Below are 20,924 nucleotides of genomic sequence, written 5' to 3' on the forward strand. Positions count from 1 at the left end.
TAGAAAGCAGATTAAAAGTAAATGAAATGATAGATGTTGAGGGGAATGTTAAGCAAGGTGAGATTTGTATGTGATGGAGAGAAATGTGAAAAGAATTACCCAGCCACATTGAGACACATGCTGAGAGTAGAAGTCATGACATGATAGTGATAGTGAATTTCATCAGCAGAACAGATTCAGGAGATCGGGTTTGGGAAAAGCCAATATTAGTGTGATCAAAGAAGTCTGAGGCATCCTGTTATTTTAAAGAACCGAGCATTTCATAGTACTTGAACATGTTGCTCAGCTCTCTTTTGCCATTTCAGTAATGTATGGTGTGGAAGCAAGTTAATTTCTGTGACTACTGAATGTGTCCCCTTCATTATGCCATTGTGCTTCCATATACCTGAGATCAATATTCAGATTGGGAGCTGTGATCCATTAATGAGGGGGGTCATGAAATCAATTTGGAAGTTTTTTTTTTTTAAATAAACGAAAACAATAGGCAGTATCAGAATGTGACACATGAAATAAGGGTAGGTGTAAGGTTTTTTTGGTTTTATTTTTTACTTTGTATACATGACGTGTGTGTGTGTGTGTGTGTGTGTGTGTGTGTGTGTGTGTGAGAGGTTGGGATGTAAATGTATTTCTTACTGAGGGTTACAGTCAAAAAAATTGGAAAAGCAGTGCTTTTAGACTAGTTTACCTTTCACATAATACTTCTAGTGACAGAAAAGAGAGAGAGAAGATTAGTGCTTAAATCAAATTTAAGTCCTATTTCTATGGAAAAAAAACTTTCCCTCAGTTCTTACAGCATTAATAATAACTATTGTAACACTGACCGTCCCCTTGCTTCTGGTCCTTCAAGCAAGCAAAAGAGCCCTGCTACTTTCTGTCCCCCAGTTTAGAGGGAATAGTTATTTTGAATCAGAAGATGGGGTAGTCCAAATCTCTCTGTGTACTGGGGACTGTGATGTCTATTTGTCTGTAGTTCTGCCTCGAGTTTGAATAGCTTGGTTTTACTGGTAGAGGTGACCACTGTGAGTCAGGCTTCTACTTCCTTAGAAAAGTTGCCTATGAAAATTTGGAAAGGAGAAAGTTAAGCTGGATTTTAGATAATTTACCATTTTTCCTTAGGCTGAGAATGGGGCAATGGTACTAGAGAATCAGTATCTTCTCAGACTGGTGATTGAACTCTACTGTCTGCCTGCCACATGCCTCCAGCCACTGTATCCATTAATCCTGAAAATGGTTGTGAGGAAACTAGACTCCTGCTCAGTAAGCAACTAGCTATAATAATCCATCTTAATAGGTAGTGGTGTAGAAGTTGAACAATGGTCTTATCTAATGTTAAAGCCCATACCTTGTCCCTTGTAAAACACAGAACTGAATTTACATTACACATACCTCTTCTAACGAATGGGCTACAGAGTGTATCCAGTTATGCAGCTTTCCCCTTGGTTTCCTACTCAGCTCCTTTGTTAGCATGTTTGAGACATGTGCCCAGTGGGAGGGGGTAGGAATCGGTGGGGGTTGGGGTCCATCCAGATACCTGTGTCAGCCCCAGAGTAACCCTGTTTCAGCATATACTTCATTGAACTGTAGTAATGAAAATTAAACAAAAATTTTTTTTGTAGACTATGCCAGTTGCGATGGCTTTATTGAGAGATGTTCATAACCTTTGTCCCAAAGAAGTCTTAACATTTATTTTAGACTTAATCAAGTACAATGACAACAGAAAAAATAAGGTAAGAGACCTTAGTATTATAAAAGTAGCCAGTGATATTTTGTTTTTAAAGAAATATTTAGACTGTGAAATCATTGTTGTGTCCATTATACTTGAAATTTATAGAGAAAGAAATATACAAACATGATTTATTATAAACAGTAGATGAAAACCAAGATTACTTGGTTTTTAAATGTTCTGTATACTGTTATAACTTGGAGATAGAAGTACATCAAATTTTGGGAACTCAGCTAACTTTTGTTTTGGTGAAGTCTGACAGCCCAGTTTTATTTTTATTCCTTTTTTCTTTTATCAAGTGATACCCAGAAAACAGTTCCTCTTGGGATAACTTGTTCATTGATGAATTTGACTTTTTTCTTTTTTACCATTATGTGTGTTGTATTCATTTATTTAGTAAATTGCTGTTGAATGCCATGCTTCAAAAGTTATTTCACCTTACTTGTTATCATTCTAACCATCAGCAAGTGTTTTTGAGAATATATGCTATGCTAGGCGGTATACCACGTTACATAGAAAGAATCCATGGTAGTTGCCGTCTGGAATTTCATTTAAACTAAACATCTATTGAAGAAGTGCTGCATATCACAGTCTGATTCTGGGGCCTCAAGGATTCAGCCTCATGGGGAAATCAGACAAGTAAACAGGTTATTCATAAGTGCTTAAAGTGGAGGTATGTATACACAAATTTCTAGGGAGATTCGGAGGAAGTAGTGCCTTCTTCCAAGGGTATAGAGAGACACTCAGGGAAGTTTTGTACATAAGATGTGACCCTCGAACTGAGTCATAAACAGTAGGATTTTCCCAGTCCGAGTAGGGCCAGTCTAGGAAGGTTACTCCGAGCAGAAGGAACAGCACATATAATGACACATGTAACTTGTAGGATAAGTTGAATTCATGTTTAATAAAACATTACAACAGTAAAAAAAAGTCACAAGTGGGCCTCCCTGGTGGCGCAGTGGTTAAGAATCTGCCTGCCAGGGCAGGGGACATGGGTTCAAGCCCTGGTCCAGGAAGATCCCACATGCCGCGGAGCAACTAAGCCTGTGCGCCACAACTACTGAGCCTGTGCTCTAGAGCCCGCGAGCTACAACTACTGAGCCTGCGTGCCTAGAGCCCGTGCTCCATGACAAGAGAAGCCACTGCAGTGAGAAGCCCACTCACCATGACGAAGAGTAGCCCCCACTCGCCGCAACTAGAGAAAGCCCACGCGCAGCAACGAAGAACCAACGCAGCCAAAATTAAATAAATAATTAATTTTTAAAAAGTCACAAGTGTTTTATTTACAAATGGTGATTTACAGTGAAAATCAAGAAGGCAAAATTTTCCTCAAGTCAGTAGAGTAACATTCAAATGGTTTAAGAGTCCTTAAAAAAATTAGTTCTTTAAAGAATACATTATAGCTGATACACTTTCTTTCCATTTTTGAATATTGTTAAAAAAGATTTTGTAAGATTCTTTCCTTCCTAATTTGCTGGTTTGTTTTGACTTTCACTTATAGTATTGCTTTCTTCATCTACACGTGAATTTCTTTTTTTGAAGATATAATTGTGTTCAATCAAGACTAGCATACATCTTAATCCCTGAAGATATTAAGGACAGAATAAATGCAAATAATAACAACAGTAATAATAGCTAGTTTTTTGTATGTTCCATGGCCTGTACCAAAACTTGATTAATATGACCTTCATCAGACCTCTGAGATAGATACTATAATTATCTCAGTTTCCATTTGAGGAGATAGAAGCTAATAAAAGCTAACAGATTTACTCAAGGTCATATATGTGGTAGGGCCAGGAGCGAAACCCAGATTTGTCTGATGTCAAAACTTAAAAATTATTGTTGAGAGAAAAAGATTTTGTTGTTATTTAAAGATTTGCAGATTAATGGATTAAAACTGGAAGAAAAGATGTGATTGGATGGTGCCTAAGAGTATTTCACTGATTTTCTTGTTTGTTTTTAAAGTACTTCACTTCCAACCACTAATGATTTGTCTCTGAGGGCCTTGGTTAAGCATATTTTTTAAAAAAGGTTCACTATATAAAGTGCATGAGAAGAAATGAAAGATTTTTCTGCGATTAAGATTAAATTAGAAATACAGAACATTAAATGCCAAAAAAGTTGGGATTTGGGGGTGGGGAGATATTTTTTAAAATTTTAACATCTCATGAATTGGGCAGGAGCGTTAAATTCAATATTCTAGATAACTTAGTTTTCAAAAAGACTAAAATTAAATCTCTTTCAAGCCTGGTTATTAGTCATTTTATATGAAAATCTTTTATATATACACATGAATTTCTAACATTTCTAATAAATCATATATACGTTTATGAAATTTGTCTTCTTTTTTTTTTTTTTAATTTTATTTATTTATTTATTTATTTATGGCTGGGTTGGCTCTTCGTTACTGTGCGAGGGCTTTCTCTAGTTGCGGCAAGCGGGGGCCACTCTTCATCGCGGTGCGCCGACCTCTCACTATCGCGGCCTCTCTTGTTGCGGAGCACAGGCTCCAGACGCGCAGGCTCAGTAATTGTGGCTCACGGGGCTTAGTTGCTCCGCGGCATGTGGGATCCTCCCAGACCAGGGCTCGAACCCGTGTCCCCTGCATTGGCAGGCGGATTCCCAACCACTGCGCCACCAGGGAAGCCCTCAAGAAACCATTTTCTTTGCTCATCCATAAGGAGCAACTCCTCACCCATGAAAGTTTTATCATGAGATTGCAGCAATTCATCACATCTTCAGGCTCCACTTCTAATTCTAGTTGTCTTCCTATTTCCACCACATCTGCAGTTACTTTGTCCACTGAAGTCTTGATTCCCTCAGTCATCCATGAGGGCTGGAATCAACTTCTTCCAAATTCCCGTTAATGTTGATATTTTGACCTCTTCCCATGAATCATGAATGTTCTTAGTGGCATCTAGAATGGTGACTACTTTCCAGAAGGTTTTCAATTGACTTTGCCCAGATGCATCAGAGGAATTACTATCAATGGCAGCTATAGCCTTATGAAATGTATTCCTTAAATAATAAGATTTGAAAGTTGAAATTACTCCTTGATCCATGGGCTGCAGAGTAGATGTTGTGTTAGCAGGCATGAAAACAGCATTAATCTCATTGTATATCTCCATTAGAGCGCTTGGTGACCAGGTGCATTGTCAATGAGCATTGTCAATATTTTGAAAGGAATCTTTTTTTCTGAGCCATAGATCTCAACAGTGGGCTTCGAATATTCAGTAAACTATGTTGTAAACAGATGTGCTGTCAGCCAGGCTTTGTTGTTCCATTTATAGAGCACAGATTTTCAACAGGTACCAAAAAACTGGAAAGCATTTCAGATAAGATGTTAATAGCGCAAAGATAGATACATGCCTCAGTGAGACAGATTGACCCTTATACTAGCTAAATAATGAGAGCAATACTCTGTAGGACTGTTATTTTCTGCAGTAAAGTTTATCTGTTTCTCAGTTTTATGTGTATAATACTCTCCTGGTGCTATAGCTTTGACTGGCAAATTTTGAAATGTCGGCCCCAGTAATGATTGTGCTAGTTCATAACCTTTATTAGACTATGAGTATAATCCCCAAAAGTGTTAGAAATATTTCCAAGCAGTTTCTGAGCTTCTGTTTTTTTGTTTTGTTTTGTTTTTTGTTTTTTGCGGTACGCAGGCCTCTCACTGTTGTGGTCTCTCCCTTTGTGGAGCACAGGCTCCGGACGCACAGGCTCAGCAGCCATGGCTCACAGGCCCAGCCGCTCCGCGGCGTGTGGGATCTTCCCGGACCGGGGCACGAACCCGTGTGCCCTGCCTTGGCAGGTGGACTCTCAACCACTGCACCACCAGGGAAGCCCCTATCTTGGTTTTTGACATGCCTTCCTCGTTAAGCTTAAAGTAAGAGACACGCGCATCTCCCTTCATTCCAATACTTTGAGGGCCCTGTAGGGTTATTAATTGGCCTAATTTCAATACTGTTGTGTCTCGGGGAATAGGGAGGCCTGAGGAAAGAGAGAAACTAGGGGAACAGCTGGTCAATGGAGCAGTCAGAACACACTCAACACTTATCAATTGTTTGCTGTCTCATATGGGCACAGTTTGTGGCACCCCAAAACAATTACAAAAGTAACATCAAAGATCACTGATAACAGATCACCATAACAAATATAATAATAATGAAAAAGTTTGAAATATTATGAGAATTACCAAAATGTGACACAGAGACACAAAGTGTGCAAATGCTGTTGGAAAAATGGCACCAATAGACTTGCTCGATGCAGGGTTGCCACAAACCTTCAATTTGTAAAAAAACACAGTATCTGCAAAATGCAATAAAGTGAAGCACAACAAAGCGAGGTGTGCCTGTAGGCTGTATTTTTGGTTGAGTGGAACATTTTCAGGGACATGAAAGTTATCTGAGTTTTGGTTTACTGATGTGGCAACCCTGGCAGAAGTGGCTTCATCTTGGGCCCAGAAATATATTTCACCGGTACAAAAACAGGTGGCCTTCCAGATTTGGCCTGTGAGATGTAGTTTGTTGACCTCTGTAGTACATTGCTGGGGGTTATCTCCCAAATTTTAGGAGATTCTCCAGGAAGTCTGGGAAATCCTCTCTTTGGTAGTAATTTTGTCAGAATTGGAAGGAATCAATTAGTGCATACTAAGGAAATTGTCCCCTTGATAGAAATCCCTGCCATTTAATTTTCACATGAATGTTCTGAAATAAATAAGAGACCTGGAGAACCTGCAACCTAACTATATTCAGACAGGTTTGTACTGCTGTTAACAGAGAGAGAGAGAGAGGAGAGAGAGAGAAGAGGCATTGCTTGGTGTTACTCCAGGGGCTTGGGATGGGCCTATAAATTGGCGAGCTTCGTGGATTTGTAAATCTTTAGAATGTAAGATGAAAAAGCGAACAGGAAGAGGAAGAAATCATTTGTTTCACTCCTCGCCTAGACAAATCTGCATTTTAAATGTGCAGTTTGTGCATAAACATAATTTCAAGTGTGATTTTACACTCAGGTGCCGTCCAAGGTAACCGCTCCATTGACTTGCTAACGCCACGATGCCTGTAAAGCTGAGGAACACTCATTTGTGCAACTTTATTGGTTCTAAAGGGAATGATTCACTTTGCTGCTTAAATACCTGCTACCTATTAATTGCTCTTCTGAGACCTTTATACATCCTACGTTACCATACATTTACTTATCATCGGTGCACCGATATTTTACCGCCTCTGGCTGGATATGAATGAAAGACTAAAACAAATGATAAGAAAACATAATTTTCTAAAGAAATGGCACTCACGGTGCTCTAGTTTCAACTGTAGCATCTCTTTGATCAGTCAGCTAGTGTTTCACAGCCACACGGTGAATATACTATTTATTCACTCCATCTCAATGGATTTTTAAACATCAGTATATTGAAGTAATACACACATTTTGTACTGTCGAAACTCTTATCTGTGAAAGTAGAGCAAGAGATACAAGTAGGAACTTCAGGAGGGGGATTATGCAAGGCTTTGTGAAGTTGAAAAAAAACATAAGGAAAAATATGAATAAGAGAACACTACATATTCAAAACATTTTCAGAAATACAGAGAAGAAAGTTAAGGAGATGAAAGTGTTTTAAAAAATTGTCATAAAGGGCTTCCCTGGTGGCACAGTGGTTGAGAGTCCACCTGCCGATGCAGGGGACACGGGTTCGTGCCCCGGTCTGGGAAGATCCCACATGCCGCGGAGCGGCTGGGCCCGTGAGCCATGGCCGCTGAGCCTGTGCGTCCGGAGCCTGTGCTCTGCAGCGGGAGAGGCCACAACAGTGAGAGGCCCTCGTACCACACACAAAAAAAAAATTGTCATAAAGAATAGAGCAGGTGGAAGAAAAGCAATAATCCCAGAAATAATAGCATACTTTGAAAGAGGGTAAATGTGACTGACCTAAGCTAGATTCTGATGAAATTTAAAATTTTAAGGTTAAGGAAAAAATGTATGAGTTCCTAGGAATATCAGACCCCAGTTATTGTACAAGGTGAAAGAATACTGTGGTCTGTAACTTCTTCAGAATAAGAAGAGTTCAAAAGACAGTGAACACAGGCTAACATAATGCTTAGGGAAAATTATGACCTAAGATTTTCTACTTTGCCAAGTTGTTCCTATAGCCTTGAAGACTTAGAAGTACATCTCCTATGTAACATTTTAAAAAACAAAATTCTGAAAGATAATTTTCAGCTGACCTGTAAAGGAATCAAAATAATAACTCAAGATTGATGAAAGTGTGATATGAAAGGCCCAGTGACAAGCAACTATGCCTATAAAGTAAAGAGCTAAGCTTAAATATTTGTTAACATGGTTGTAAAATTTAATGCAAATTTCAAAGAAATTCTTAAAAAATAACATAGTATAAGAACTATGTAAATTAATCTAAAATTCCAGATTATACCAAAATATGGGAAGAATAAAGAAGTTATGATAACATTCTCATCTGAATGTAGAAAGAGAGGAATGGGTGCGGGAAATTCTTTAGTAGATATTGGTTAAGTTTCTCATGTTAAGTAGAGGAAAATATACTCAAATCCTTATAATTTTTTGTAAATTTCAATAGAAATACTGCTTCTAGAAAGACATTATAAAAGAGTAAGAACAATATAGTGTGTGTGTTATATGTGTTGGCCCAAGTTCAGAAAGGACTCATTTGTTCTTCCTTTTTGTTGAGGGTTAAAGTAGTCTTTCTTTTAAAAAATGCTGGTTAAAATAAGAATGTTTTTCACGTATTTCTTGGCAAGAAAAAAAATGTAATCCTATGTCAGTTTTCAGTTTTATTTCGCCTTTTACCAATTTGTGAAATACGGAAATCTTGAGGTCTACCAAATATGCCATTATTCCCAGCCAAGGTATATGAATGATGTTCACTCACATAAATCATATAATATGAAGAATTCATGAATTAGCACTACCTGAAATCAAATAGAATGCTAATATTATGATTTCCAAAAAGAATGCTAAATTAATAAGTGTAATTTAATTGAGAGATGTTTAAGTGTGAGCCATAAATCCAGTTCATTAGAAATTGAAAAAGTGGAAAATATTAGAAATAAAATTCTAAAAATAAAGCTTTTCAAATTATAAAAGCAATACTATTTGAAAAGGTAAATGGAAATAGCTAATAAGTTATTTTGTTAAAGTTAATTATATTTATAGTACTAGTTTTGTAGTTTCTTATGTTATAGTGAAAAGTTAAGGCTGCTCTTTTGTCTTAAATGAAAGAAACCACTTGGGCAGAAACTGTTTACCATACTGTATGATATAGTTGAGATACCATTGAGTATCGAACCTCTCTATAATTTGATTTAAGCATCCATAAAAATAATTTAAACACATTTCCATTTAGAGTTAATCATCTCTAATTTAGAGCTCTTAATAAATTACAATTTGTTTTATGTTGTATTTACTGTTGATTTGCGCCTTAGTGGAAAATATACTCTTGGTCCTGTTTTATGTTTTGGCTACATATATAGCACAGTACTTGTAAAATTTGCCAAGTGGCCTGTTGCATTAAAACATAAGAAATCACCTACATCCTTCAACTCTGATTGGAAGTATGGCTAAGGCAGAATCCTAAATATTAAGTGTAAATTCCCTATTTGTCACTTGTTTAAATTTGTTATAATTAACAACAAAAGTATTTCTTTATTTTTATTTTCAGTGGACAGGAGTTATGAAGAATTGCAATGGCTACTTAATATGATTCAGAATGACCCTGTACCCTATGTAAGGTTAGTTTTTTAAATTTTATTTATTTATTTATTTATTTATTTATTTATTGGCTGCGTTGGGTCTTCACTGCTGCGCACAGGCTCTCCCTAGTTGCGGTGAGCGGGGGCTACTCTTCGTTATGGTGTGGAACACAGGCTCTAGGTGCACGGGCTTCAGTAGTTGTGGCATACGGGCTCCGCAGCTGTGGCTCGCGGGCTCCAGAGCACAGGCTCAGCAGCCGTGGCGCACAGACTCAGCCGCTCCACGGCACGCGGGATCTTCCCGGACCAGGGATCGAACCCGTGCCCCCTGCACTGGCAGGCGGACTCCCAACCACTGCGCCACCAGGGAAGCCCAGGTTAGTTTTTTTATGCTGTAATATTTTGTTTTTGTAAGTCCTAAAGTAAATAATTTCAGAGCATTATACTTGTTCCATGTATATGGAACATGTATATAATTTTTGAAAATATAGGAATATGTTATCCATTTACTCATGTCCTTTTTTATTTTATTTGCCTTTGGAAAGACATTTTAAAAAATACATTGTTACTAAGGGTAATTCCCTGAATTTTACATGTGATTTCTATTGTAACTTAAAGAAAAGCTTGTGTATCTGTTTTTAGTGCACATGGGGGAAGCCCTTATCCTAAAACCTCTGTATCAATTGATTTAATCTATTTTAAAAGTAAATAAGAGCAGTGTTTTGATGTATCCCATTTGTTCCTTTCTATCTTATATAGAATCTTAATTTTTAATAAATGGACTTAGGATTTAAAAATGTAATATGACATTGTTAAAAATTTAGAAAATAAGGGATAATAAAAGAAAATCCTGGTCCTGACATGGTAACTATTTTCATTTTTGTATTTTCTTCTTCATTTCTTTCATTTCTGCTGCTTTCTTTTGCAAAGTAGGATATTTATAGTGTATTCGAGCAGGATTAAAATTTTTACCATTTCTGCCGTCCTTTCTTTACACCTAGTAGACTCAAATTTGTGTTCATATGTTGTAATAATTCAGTCTCATAAAATGAAATTTGAAAGCTGGAAGGTAATTTAGATTTTAGCTATTCCAACTAGAAATAAGAACACAGACCTAGAGACATTGTCTTCTTCAACTTTACACATCAGTTGGCAGATATTTTTCATCTAAAAAAGCATACAAATAAACTCTGCCTTTTAACTTCACTGAAATGCATCTGAGCATGAAGAGTCCATGTAACTAAGGGATTTCAGCTAACTGAAATCTATATTTCAGTGTTTTAAATGATGCTTATTAAATAAATATTCTTTGTACAAAGTTCTTCTCTTTGTATTTCATAGTTCTTGATTTGTGATTTGAATTGTAATTTAAATAATTTGTCCTTGTATTGATGTGTACCAGGGGTAAGGTTGACATGGACAAAAATCTCATAATCACCCATTCTGAAGTAAATATTCATATAAAAGAGAATAGGCAGGAAACCAGCCTCATCTCTTTATCTGACAGAGCTCATGTATTTGAAAGTTTATAATAAGATGCTGCTGATGACAAGTAGGGACAGAAAGTATAAATACAGTATAAATAAAGCTTATCATGTATTCATTTATGTTTTCAATTCACATCAAGAACTAATATCAAGGCACATATTTCTTTTTTTTTAAATTTATTTTTAACTTATTTTTATTTTTGACTGCATTGGGTCTTCATTGCTGTGCATGGGCTTTCTCTAGTTGAGGCGAGCAAGGGCTACTCTTCCGTGTGGTGCACAGGCTTCTTGCTGCGGAACACAGGCTCTAGGCGCGTGGGCTTCTGTAGTTGTGGTGTGTGGGCTCAGTAGTTGTGAATCACGGGCTATAGAGCGCAGGCTCAATAGTTGTGGCGCACAGGGTTAGTTGCTCTGCGGCATGTGGGATCTTTCCGGACCAGGGCTCGAACCCGCGTCCCCTGCCATTGGCAGACAGATTCTTAACTACTGCGCCACCAGGGAAGCCCCAAGGCACATATTTCTGAGATCTTAAAATTGTGTTTTGTGGATCATTTTCAGCAGATTATAATATTATGTAATACTTGTAGTTATGTTTCTAAATTATATACTGTACAGTCTAAATGATTGCTTTTGAAATGTGGAGCTATTAATGTCATTTAAATTTTAAGAGCACTGTTATTTACATTCTAAACTGAAAATCTGTATAAAGATATATTTCATGATTATATTTGATGTGTTTACTTCATAAGTGATGTGATTCATTTATATCACGAATACGGAACCTCTTAGGCTTTACTTCATATCATCTAGCCCATAGTTATAGTTTAAAAAAGTTCAACAAGTCTTAAAAAAAGTCTTTAATGGCAGTGAATGGTCACAGGATAGGAGTGTTACCACATCAACAGTTATTGTATGTGTGTATTATTTGGTGTCTTGGGATATCTGTCTCTATTTTGGTGGGTATTTTTTTTTCCTCTATTTTTTGTGCTTTGAAATAGGAACTCTGTCCTTTTCTCTTTGTCCCCATCATTACCTTTTCTTTTCCTTCCTCCCTTCCTATCTATTTATATTGAGGTGTAATTGACATATTAGTTTCAGGTGTGTAGCATGTTGATTCCATATTTCTGTGTTTTAGAAAATGATCACCACTATAAGTCTGGTTAACATCCATTACCATACATAGTTGCAGATTATTTTCTTTTGATAAGAACTTCTAAGATCTATTAGCAACTTTCAAATATGCAACACAGTATTACTAACCATAGTCACCATGCTATATATTACCTCCCCATGACTTATTTATTTTATAACTGGAAGTTTGTACCCTTTGACCACATTCACCCATTTCACCACCCCCCAGCTCCTGCTTCTGGCAACCACCAGTCTGTTCTGTTACTTTTTCTTAAACTGGTTGAGTAGCCATCATATAGAACTGCTATATTCTGCTGTGTTAATTGGATAGAATTCTTAAAGGTAGGTAAACGTTTCTGTTTCTGTCTGTCTTAAAATCAGTGACATTCGTCTCTCCTGCCCCCAAAAAAGCGTTTTATTTTTATGGCTTTTGGTTGATTTTTAAACTCCTAATAGTAAGATGGCCATTAATAAGAATTAAATTTTTTTTAAATGTTGATTTTAAAAATTTCTGTATTATTATGTATATCACAATTGCTGATTTTTTTAGAGTTAGATAAAGCTCTGAAGAATTTGGGGGCTGAAACCTTAAAATTTAGAGGAAAGAAATTAGTTACTTGTAATTACTCCTTTATGCTTTAAAGCTAAATTTGAACACCATTTCTACAAGGATACTTTCTTGACTACCTGCACTAGGTCAGGTCCCTCAAGTCATAATTGCCCATAAAATCCTACAGTTGTTCCTTTACTCAAGTACATACATACTTCCTATGTATGTGTATTATTATAATTTGATTTTTTTTGTTACTGCTGTCTCCCCCATGAGAGTATAAGTTTTAAAAAGACAGGGACCTTGTCTCCTTTTGCCACTGTATGTCTGGCACATAGCATGATGCTTTGCATATAGGTAATTAAATACATGTTAAACAAGTGGTTGGATATAATTTTTCCCCCTCTAATCATATATATGTTTAACTTAATTCATATGTTAAAGAAAAGTGATTTTATCTCTGTGGTGATAACTGTATGTAGAAAAAAACCTTAAGCTGTTTAATTATTTTTAAATGTTTGGGAAAGTTCTTGGTCTTTTATTTGGGTTTGATGTTTTAAATGTAATAATAGGGTTGTTGGCTTTCCTTGTATAGTATTCTCTCAATAGAAGATTTTCAGGGCTTCCCTGATAGCACAGTGGTTAAGAATCCGCCTCTCGATGCGGGAGACACGAGTTCGAGCCCGAAGATCCCACATGCCGCGGAGCAACTAAGCCCGTGCGCCACAACTACTGAGCCTGAGCTCTAGAGCCCGTGCTCCACAACAAGAGGAGCCACCGCAATGAGAATCCCTTGCACTGCAACGAAGAGTAGACCCCGCTCACCACAAATAGAGAAAGCCTGTGCACAGCAACAAAGACCCAATGCAGCCAAAAATAAATAAATGAATAAAAGATTTTCAGATTGTAAATCAGTTCTTTATTAGGATATCTTAAGAATTTAAATTAGTGTGCTTTGGTTGGTGCATTGTTTTTAAAACAAATGAAATTTACATTTTTGAGAATTACAGTTTCCTTTCAATGGGAATAATTTAAAATGCTCATTCAGACTTGGAAAAATATAAACTCACATTAAGAAGACAACTTAAAAAATAGCGTATAATTATTTCAATCAGAGCAATAATTCTTAACATTTTGGATTATTCCTTTCCGGTCATTTCTATGTATGTATATTACTTTTTACATTAATAAGAAGAACTTATTAAATATATTTACTTTAGATTTGGGTAGCATTATTTTAAAGATGACACGGAATTATCTTCTCATGTTGGAATCAAGCATGCATATATGATCACAATATATCAGTTCCTCAAGGGGCACACTTACACTCAATGCCTTTTCTCCAGAGAGATTTTGAACATTTTTCTGGTTTCGATTTGACTGCATTTCTTATAGATAGTGATTGGCAATGGAATTGGACTAGTCCACCAAGAAATTTGTCAGTTGTTTAGGGAAATAATGTGATGTTTTTGCTACCATGAACATGGCATAAACCCATGATTTTCTCAGGATTTGCTTCAGGTCTGTTTCGTATATCTGAAGTGTATGCTTATTGTGAATTTTGTTTACTCTCTAAAAAATTAAGCATAAGATTCTCATTTTCTGCCCTTAAACTTTATCTCCTCTGAGTATTGCATTGAGTGTTTAGTCAGTTACAAATACTTCCTTGTGAAAAGCCTTTCTTCTATCATCTAAACTTTAAAGAAAAATAACTTTTGAAAAAATGCTTAATTTACTAAAAGTAGTACACATAATAATCATTATTGCTCTTTTAATTATAATTTCAGAGCTATCCCCAGAGTACCATTTACAATTCATTGGCATGGCTGTAAAGAGTTTGTAATGATCTGAGTAAATACCATAAAGTTTTATTTGTTGGGCCCTACCACTTTGGTATTTGGGGTAATTGGGGAAGCAGCTGGATAGAAACTTAACTTTTCTTCTTCATGCAAATTAAAAGTATTAACATTAACATCTTCTAAAGAAAAATCCATCCACGTTTTAAACGGTGTTATTTACCTGTAATACTGATCTATTCTTACAAACAGAAATTGCTCATAAAGATATGAAAATATCTTTACTCATAAAAATATGAAAATATGGATATGAAATATCCATAAGGTATGTATCCCCTTTCATATTACCTATGTATAAATTGCATCTATAACCACATTTCACATTTGGTTCTCGTAGCCTTTCAATAGTCTTCAGTCTTAAAATTTCAAATCACAAAAGTATGTTAACAGTGAAAGTCACATCTTTCAGTTTTACAGACATGATATTGAAGCCAAAAGGGGTTAAGTGACTTAAACTACAACCTTGCAGTTCTGCTTTCCTCCCATCTTTTTTTCAAGTACAAATCCAATTTGATTTCTTGCCACTAAATGTAAAAATTTCCCAGGTTCACCTTCTTTAAGGTCTTGCTAACCTCAACAAATATAATGACCTAAGTTTCTTTCTTCCTTAGTTATACCCAAGCCTTCCATTATTCTGAGATCTTGAATTTCTCAGACCTAGTCCTAGACCTGGCTTTTATCCTGAATGCTAGACTACTGCCGTGGCTTCCTTGCTTCTCCTTTTCTCTATTCTTTTTTTATGGTGTCTCCTGCTCGTAGCATTGGGCATTTGTTTTTCAAATTTTGTATTGGTCATATTGTCCTATTTTTCAGAAGACTCCATAATGTGTTTGGGTAGCCTTTCATGTAAGATAAAAACTTCCAATAGTGGAGTTTAACTCCTACCCTCTGTGAGGATACTTTTCTTAATTGACTCTCTTAAACTTCAGCTTATTTTGAGGAAACCTTTTTGCAATCTCCATATTTAAAATAGTGCTGCACATTTTCATGCTTTGCAAAGTTACTATAAGAATAAATTTTATATTTATTGTCTCAAATGTAGACTTCTTGGCCTACATGTAATTTTTTTTTGCCTCATTTTAAGATTTTTATATTTACTAACCAGTCTTTTTTGTAAACTTTTCTAAGAAGAGTAAAATTTATTCATTTTAGAAGTGGGATAGGAAATGTTGGTTAGGAATATATAGAGTCAGGTTTTAGAAGACCTCATTGTACCCTAAGGCACTTTTAGAGAGAACAAATCCACCAGAATTTTTTAGTAAAAAACAATAGTAAATGTTTAGAATGCAACATAATGTCTTTTGAAATGGAACTAAAACACAAAACTAGATCTCAGAAGAGAGATGATAAAATAGGAAGGAGGAACTGCAGATAATTTTCAAAAGTTTTTATTTAATGGTTAGCAAAAATTTAATTTTTCTTTATCTTTCAGACATAAGATTCTAAACATGTTAACTAAGAACCCACCATTTACTAAGAACATGGAGTCTCCCTTATGCAATGAAGCTTTGGTAGATCAACTTTGGAAACTTATGAATTCTGGTAAGACAGCAATGGCTTTACAAATTTTTTTTATTATTGGGGTATTTTCATTTTATAACAGGTTATCCATACTAAAGAACTATGGTTAATTTTTGTCCTTTTTTTTTTTTTAAAGGAGAATACTTACCTTCACAGTGGTGGCTGTGATTATATTTGCTAAGGACATAGACACTCACTTTGCCCCACAGGGTGGTTGAGGAAACAAAAATATTAATTTATGGGAAAGTGTCTCAAATGTTTAAAGAGCTGTAGACATGAATTTGCAAATATTATTGTTATTTTTATTTCAGAAGGTTACAGAGGGTTGAAAAAATGGCTTCTCACCTCTTTTCCCTAGCCTCCTAGTGGCCTTTCCCAGAGGGTAACCAATTTCTTGTGTATCCTTTTCAGAGCAGTACATATTGTTACTGTTCTGCACCTTGGAGATCATGGTATCTCATCACAGTTTTAATTTCCATTATTTAAGTGAAGTCAAGAGGCGGTTAGTGCTCCCAAGCATGAGCTCTGGAACTAGTTTGCTGAGGGTTAAGTCTCAGCTGGATGACTTACTCTCAATGTGACTTGTCTAAGCCTATCATTTTTCATTTTTAAAATGCAGGTGATGATGATACCTACTTCTGCAAACTGAAAATTAAATTTTTTCAGTTTAAAATTAAATGAGTTCATATTTGTAAAGCACAGTAACTAGTTCATATTATGTGCTCAAAAATGTTGTTATACTAACATAGTAATGATATCATTATACTTCTCATATATGTCAGCTATTTGTAGTTCCTTTCATGTAAGTCATTCATATTCTTTGCCATTTTTATTTAATTGAATTATTGGTCTTTTCCTATTGACTTCTAACTGTAGTATATATGTAAAGAAAATTTGCCTTATGTCTCTGATATGTTGAAATTGTAATACTGGTTTTGATTTAAAATTCACTGGTTTTGATTTAAAATTCAATCAAAAGCTAGGCTGAAAAGTGCTTTGCTTAAAGACAAGTTGTTACAGATATATGGTGAGGGAGCAGTGGGTATTCGTTCTAATAAATATGTCACTTTACCTTCTTTCTAGAATATTGGAAAATAACTTGCCCTGCCTATCTTATTAGTGACTGCTTCACTGAATCACAACTAAATACCAAGTTCTGATTCTTTTTCAAAAATTATTTAATTTACTATCACTGAGGTGTTGTGGTTGTATAACTTCTGTCCCTCAGTTTCATAATCATAGTCCAATAACCCCAAGTAAAGGCACCATTGTAGATATTTCATTGAAATTTAATAAAATTAAAAATAGAATGGCCCTTGTCCTCAAAATATTCAGAAAACAACACATAATCCAGTTTATGTCGATATTGCCAAATTATTATTCTCATATTTTCCCTAATACCTAGAAGAGTAAATGCTACTGTTTACATAATGTTTTATATTTTGCTACTTGTGGTTACCTTAAAGAATGTTGTGATTACTGTCATTTAGATCCAGGGGATGAGCACACAAGTTCACAAACTTGTAAAGGATCATTCAGCAGTTAATATGTGGCACAAACTGTTCTGTGTTGAATATATTCTTAATAAGAATGCATGATTCCATGGTTGTGATGGATTACAACTTTGAGGAAAGCATAATGAAGTACAAAGAATTCTCATATCACCTTCTAGGGAAGATTTCATGGACAAAATAAATGTGTGTTTAAGATTAATGAGACAACCTCTGTAAAACATTTGAAGCCCATTGGAAGATTGTGGTTATACAAACTCAAGGTCTGATTGATGTTTAGTATTTATTTTTGATAGTGTTCAGTATAAAGTACAGTTACTGCTTCAGTTTGGAATTCTCTGTGCCAATAATCTAAACAGAACAGATCAGTGAGGCCATGGTCATAAACAGTTTTTTGCTTGGTTCTTCAGATAAATAACTGGGAGCAATATGAACAGTGGGAGTGGCACAAATAATTGGGAGGGTTTTTGGTTTTGTTTTTCTTTTTAATGTTTTTGGAGAACATTGGGCATTAGGGAAGATTGATTAGAAGGTTGCCCATTTCCCTTCCAAGCCTGGGCCTCTGGGATACATAAATGAATCTTACCTAAGAAATTCCTTTAAAGTTTTTTTTTCCAATAATAAGTAATATCATGTTGCAGAGTTTGTCTGCACAAAATAACAAAAAAGGAAAATACTATATAATTTCATTATATCTCCACTGTTCAGATTTGAGTGTATTTGGTCTTTAGGGAAAAAAATTGCTTTTTGTGTATATGTGTATGGACAAAGTTGTAGTGAAGTTTTTAAATTGCATTTTTTCATGAGAATTTTTCACATTGCTATATTATCCTCTTAACAGTTACTGTTTTAAGAACTGTTAATGAGAACTCACTTGTAACAGAAGGAGCTAGAGCATCATCTAAGTCCCTAAATCCTTTGGAACTCTGCCTGCCCCTTACTCCTTATTGGGGTTCCTGGGTTATCACGTCACTTGAGATAAGCATTATCTTGATTTACATATGGAGAACAAATAAATTGTGGGCGATAGGGATTTAATTATATTCATTCATTTATTTTTGTCCTGTTCCAAGGTGGATTTGAGAGGTGTTGACTTTGCTTAGTTATAAAATTTTTGAACTCATTTAAAATATATGGAGACGTATCATGGCAGTTAAGGAAGGATCATCTTATGAGATGGTCATCAGGTACTCTTGAGGAATCAAAGTTTCTTTGCTTAGCTGGTTTCAGAAACTTTTCAATAATAGATTAATTGTAGTAGGATACATAGAAACAGGATTTAGAAAATTGAAATTAGTTTGAAAGCAAGATGAACTAAGAAATCACATTTGTGCTTTTTAAAAAATTGATATATCATTCAATGACTATTAGTAATACTCTTTAGAAATGTACCGGGGGGATTTTAATGGCTCTGTGCCAGAAGGAGGGTTCTCAGACTTCTACTCTCAAGATGCCAGGACTGCCTGGTATCTGCACTCTGCCTGCTGTGTGGTAGCTCCACTTATCCTTGAGTTTTGGGCGCTACTCAGGTATCTTCCTAACAGTTTTTGCTGTGAAAATACACACACACACACACACACACACAACTATAGATGTATGTACACATGCATACTCATATTAGATATCTTAACTCATTCACTGGTTTAATTTTCCCATATAACATTTTCTCCCCACCATTTTGTTTCTGAAATTTTCAAAGCTTAGAAAAATTTAAAAAATGGTATAAAGAATAACCATATATTGAATATTTTTAACTCTGTTAACTAGTTAACATTTTACCATATTTACTTTCTCTCTTTTCACTCTCTATGTATATGTTACAAACCCTCTTTTTCTGAATCATTTGAAAATAAGTTGCCTCATGATACTTTTCCCAAAATACTAAGCATATATTCCTAAGAATAAGGACATTCTCCTGCATATACACAATACCATTATCATATATATCCCATATTCAGGTTTCCTCAGTTGTCCCCAAAAATGTCCTTATAGTTCCCATACAGCTTTTAAAGAATAATCCTCCATAGAAAGTAAAACATTTTTAAAGAGAAACATCTTTCACATTATATAGTCTTCATCCCTCGTTGCTTAAGAATCTTAAATAGTTTTATTTTTAGTTTAAAATATTACATTGTCCAGGGGCAATTCTTTTTAAGGGTTTCAAGGATTAATTTATTCATCAGTTATTTCTTGAGCACCTCCTGCTTGCCATTGTGCTATTGTTTTTTGTTTTTTTTTGGTGCAGTATGTGGGCCTCACTGCTGTGGCCTCTCCCATTGCGGAGCACAGGCTCCGGACGCGCAGGCTCAGCAACCATGGCTTACGGGCCCAGCCGCTCCGCGGCATGTGGGATCTACCCAGACCGGGGCACGAACCTGCATCCCCTGCATCAGCAGGCGGACTCCCAACCACTGCGCCACCAGGGAAGCCCCTGTGCTATGTTTTTGCATACAAAAGATGCCTTTTCCACTAACTTAGTATAATGGAAAGAGAGACATAGGAACAGATAAACCATAATACAAACAGGTAGTTGCTAAAATAAAGAGAAGAGCAAAATACCCTGGTAACCTAAAGAAGAGAACCGTGAGCCCTGCCTGGAATGCTGGACTATTCATGGAGTGGTGATATTTGAGCCAGCTCTTGAGGAATGGAAGAGAGTTTGTCAGGAGAAAGACATTTTAGGTAAGAGAATTAAGTATATGTAAAACCTTTGAGTTCTGAAAGGATATTTGGAAAATAGTGAGTGTTATCTGGAAAAATAGACTAGGGTCCAAAAGCAAAGGGCCTCAGGAATTTGTGTTTTATCCTGTAGGCAGCAAGGAGCAGGTGGAATTATGACCTGTCTGACTTCTGTTAGCTCTATGTATTTTTTTGCACACTGAAAGAAATCGTTTCCCTTTCCCAAAGAAAAATGTTTCAAAAATATATGAGATCCTACCTTTTGTAGCTTTTAGGTAAAGCACTGGATTATAGCTCAACATGACAGTAATTTTAAAAATTCGTTTAAAAAATAAAAACCTAAGAATCAGAAATTTTTTAAAAGTCACTATAGTGTTTATTTCCCAGTTATAACAGCTGCAACAGGTGTAAAGTCATTCTTTATAAAATTCACAAATCAAACTACTGAACATAAAATACAAAATTCAAAATTGTAATCACAGTAATAAAAAATGTTAACTAATTATAGTAATTTGTTTAAAATAATTAAACATCATTCTTCCATAGCAAATAAATTTATTATAGCAATTCCAGTATTTATTTGTAACCGTGTCTCATTCTATAGAAATGGCCACTGGACTAGACTACATTTTTTGTAATACTGTAGACCTTAAATCATGTTTAATAAATTTTCAGTTTGAGAACAAATTCTCCACTGGCACTGTTATTGACAGAGTTACATGTAAACTGACAGCCAGATAAGTGT

The 20,924-nt window shown here is 35.6% G+C and overlaps 1 protein-coding gene across 1 annotated transcript in view; it reads left to right on the top strand.

Annotated features, from left to right (window-relative positions):
- Positions 1–20,924, top strand: part of TAF2 (TATA-box binding protein associated factor 2) — an 80,398-nt gene that overhangs the window by 38,747 nt on the left and 20,727 nt on the right. Inside the window, exons 18-22 of the mRNA XM_007451687.1 lie at positions 1,617–1,727; positions 2,419–2,452; positions 6,735–6,746; positions 9,414–9,483; positions 15,901–16,010. Of these exons, the coding sequence (XP_007451749.1) occupies positions 1,617–1,727; positions 2,419–2,452; positions 6,735–6,746; positions 9,414–9,483; positions 15,901–16,010 (337 nt within the window). The remainder of the gene's footprint in view (positions 1–1,616; positions 1,728–2,418; positions 2,453–6,734; positions 6,747–9,413; positions 9,484–15,900; positions 16,011–20,924) is intronic.

This window comes from Lipotes vexillifer, unplaced genomic scaffold (genome assembly GCF_000442215.2).
Source record: "Lipotes vexillifer unplaced genomic scaffold, Lipotes_vexillifer_v1.1 scaffold440, whole genome shotgun sequence".
In the NCBI taxonomy this organism is placed as follows: domain Eukaryota; kingdom Metazoa; phylum Chordata; class Mammalia; order Artiodactyla; family Lipotidae; genus Lipotes; species Lipotes vexillifer.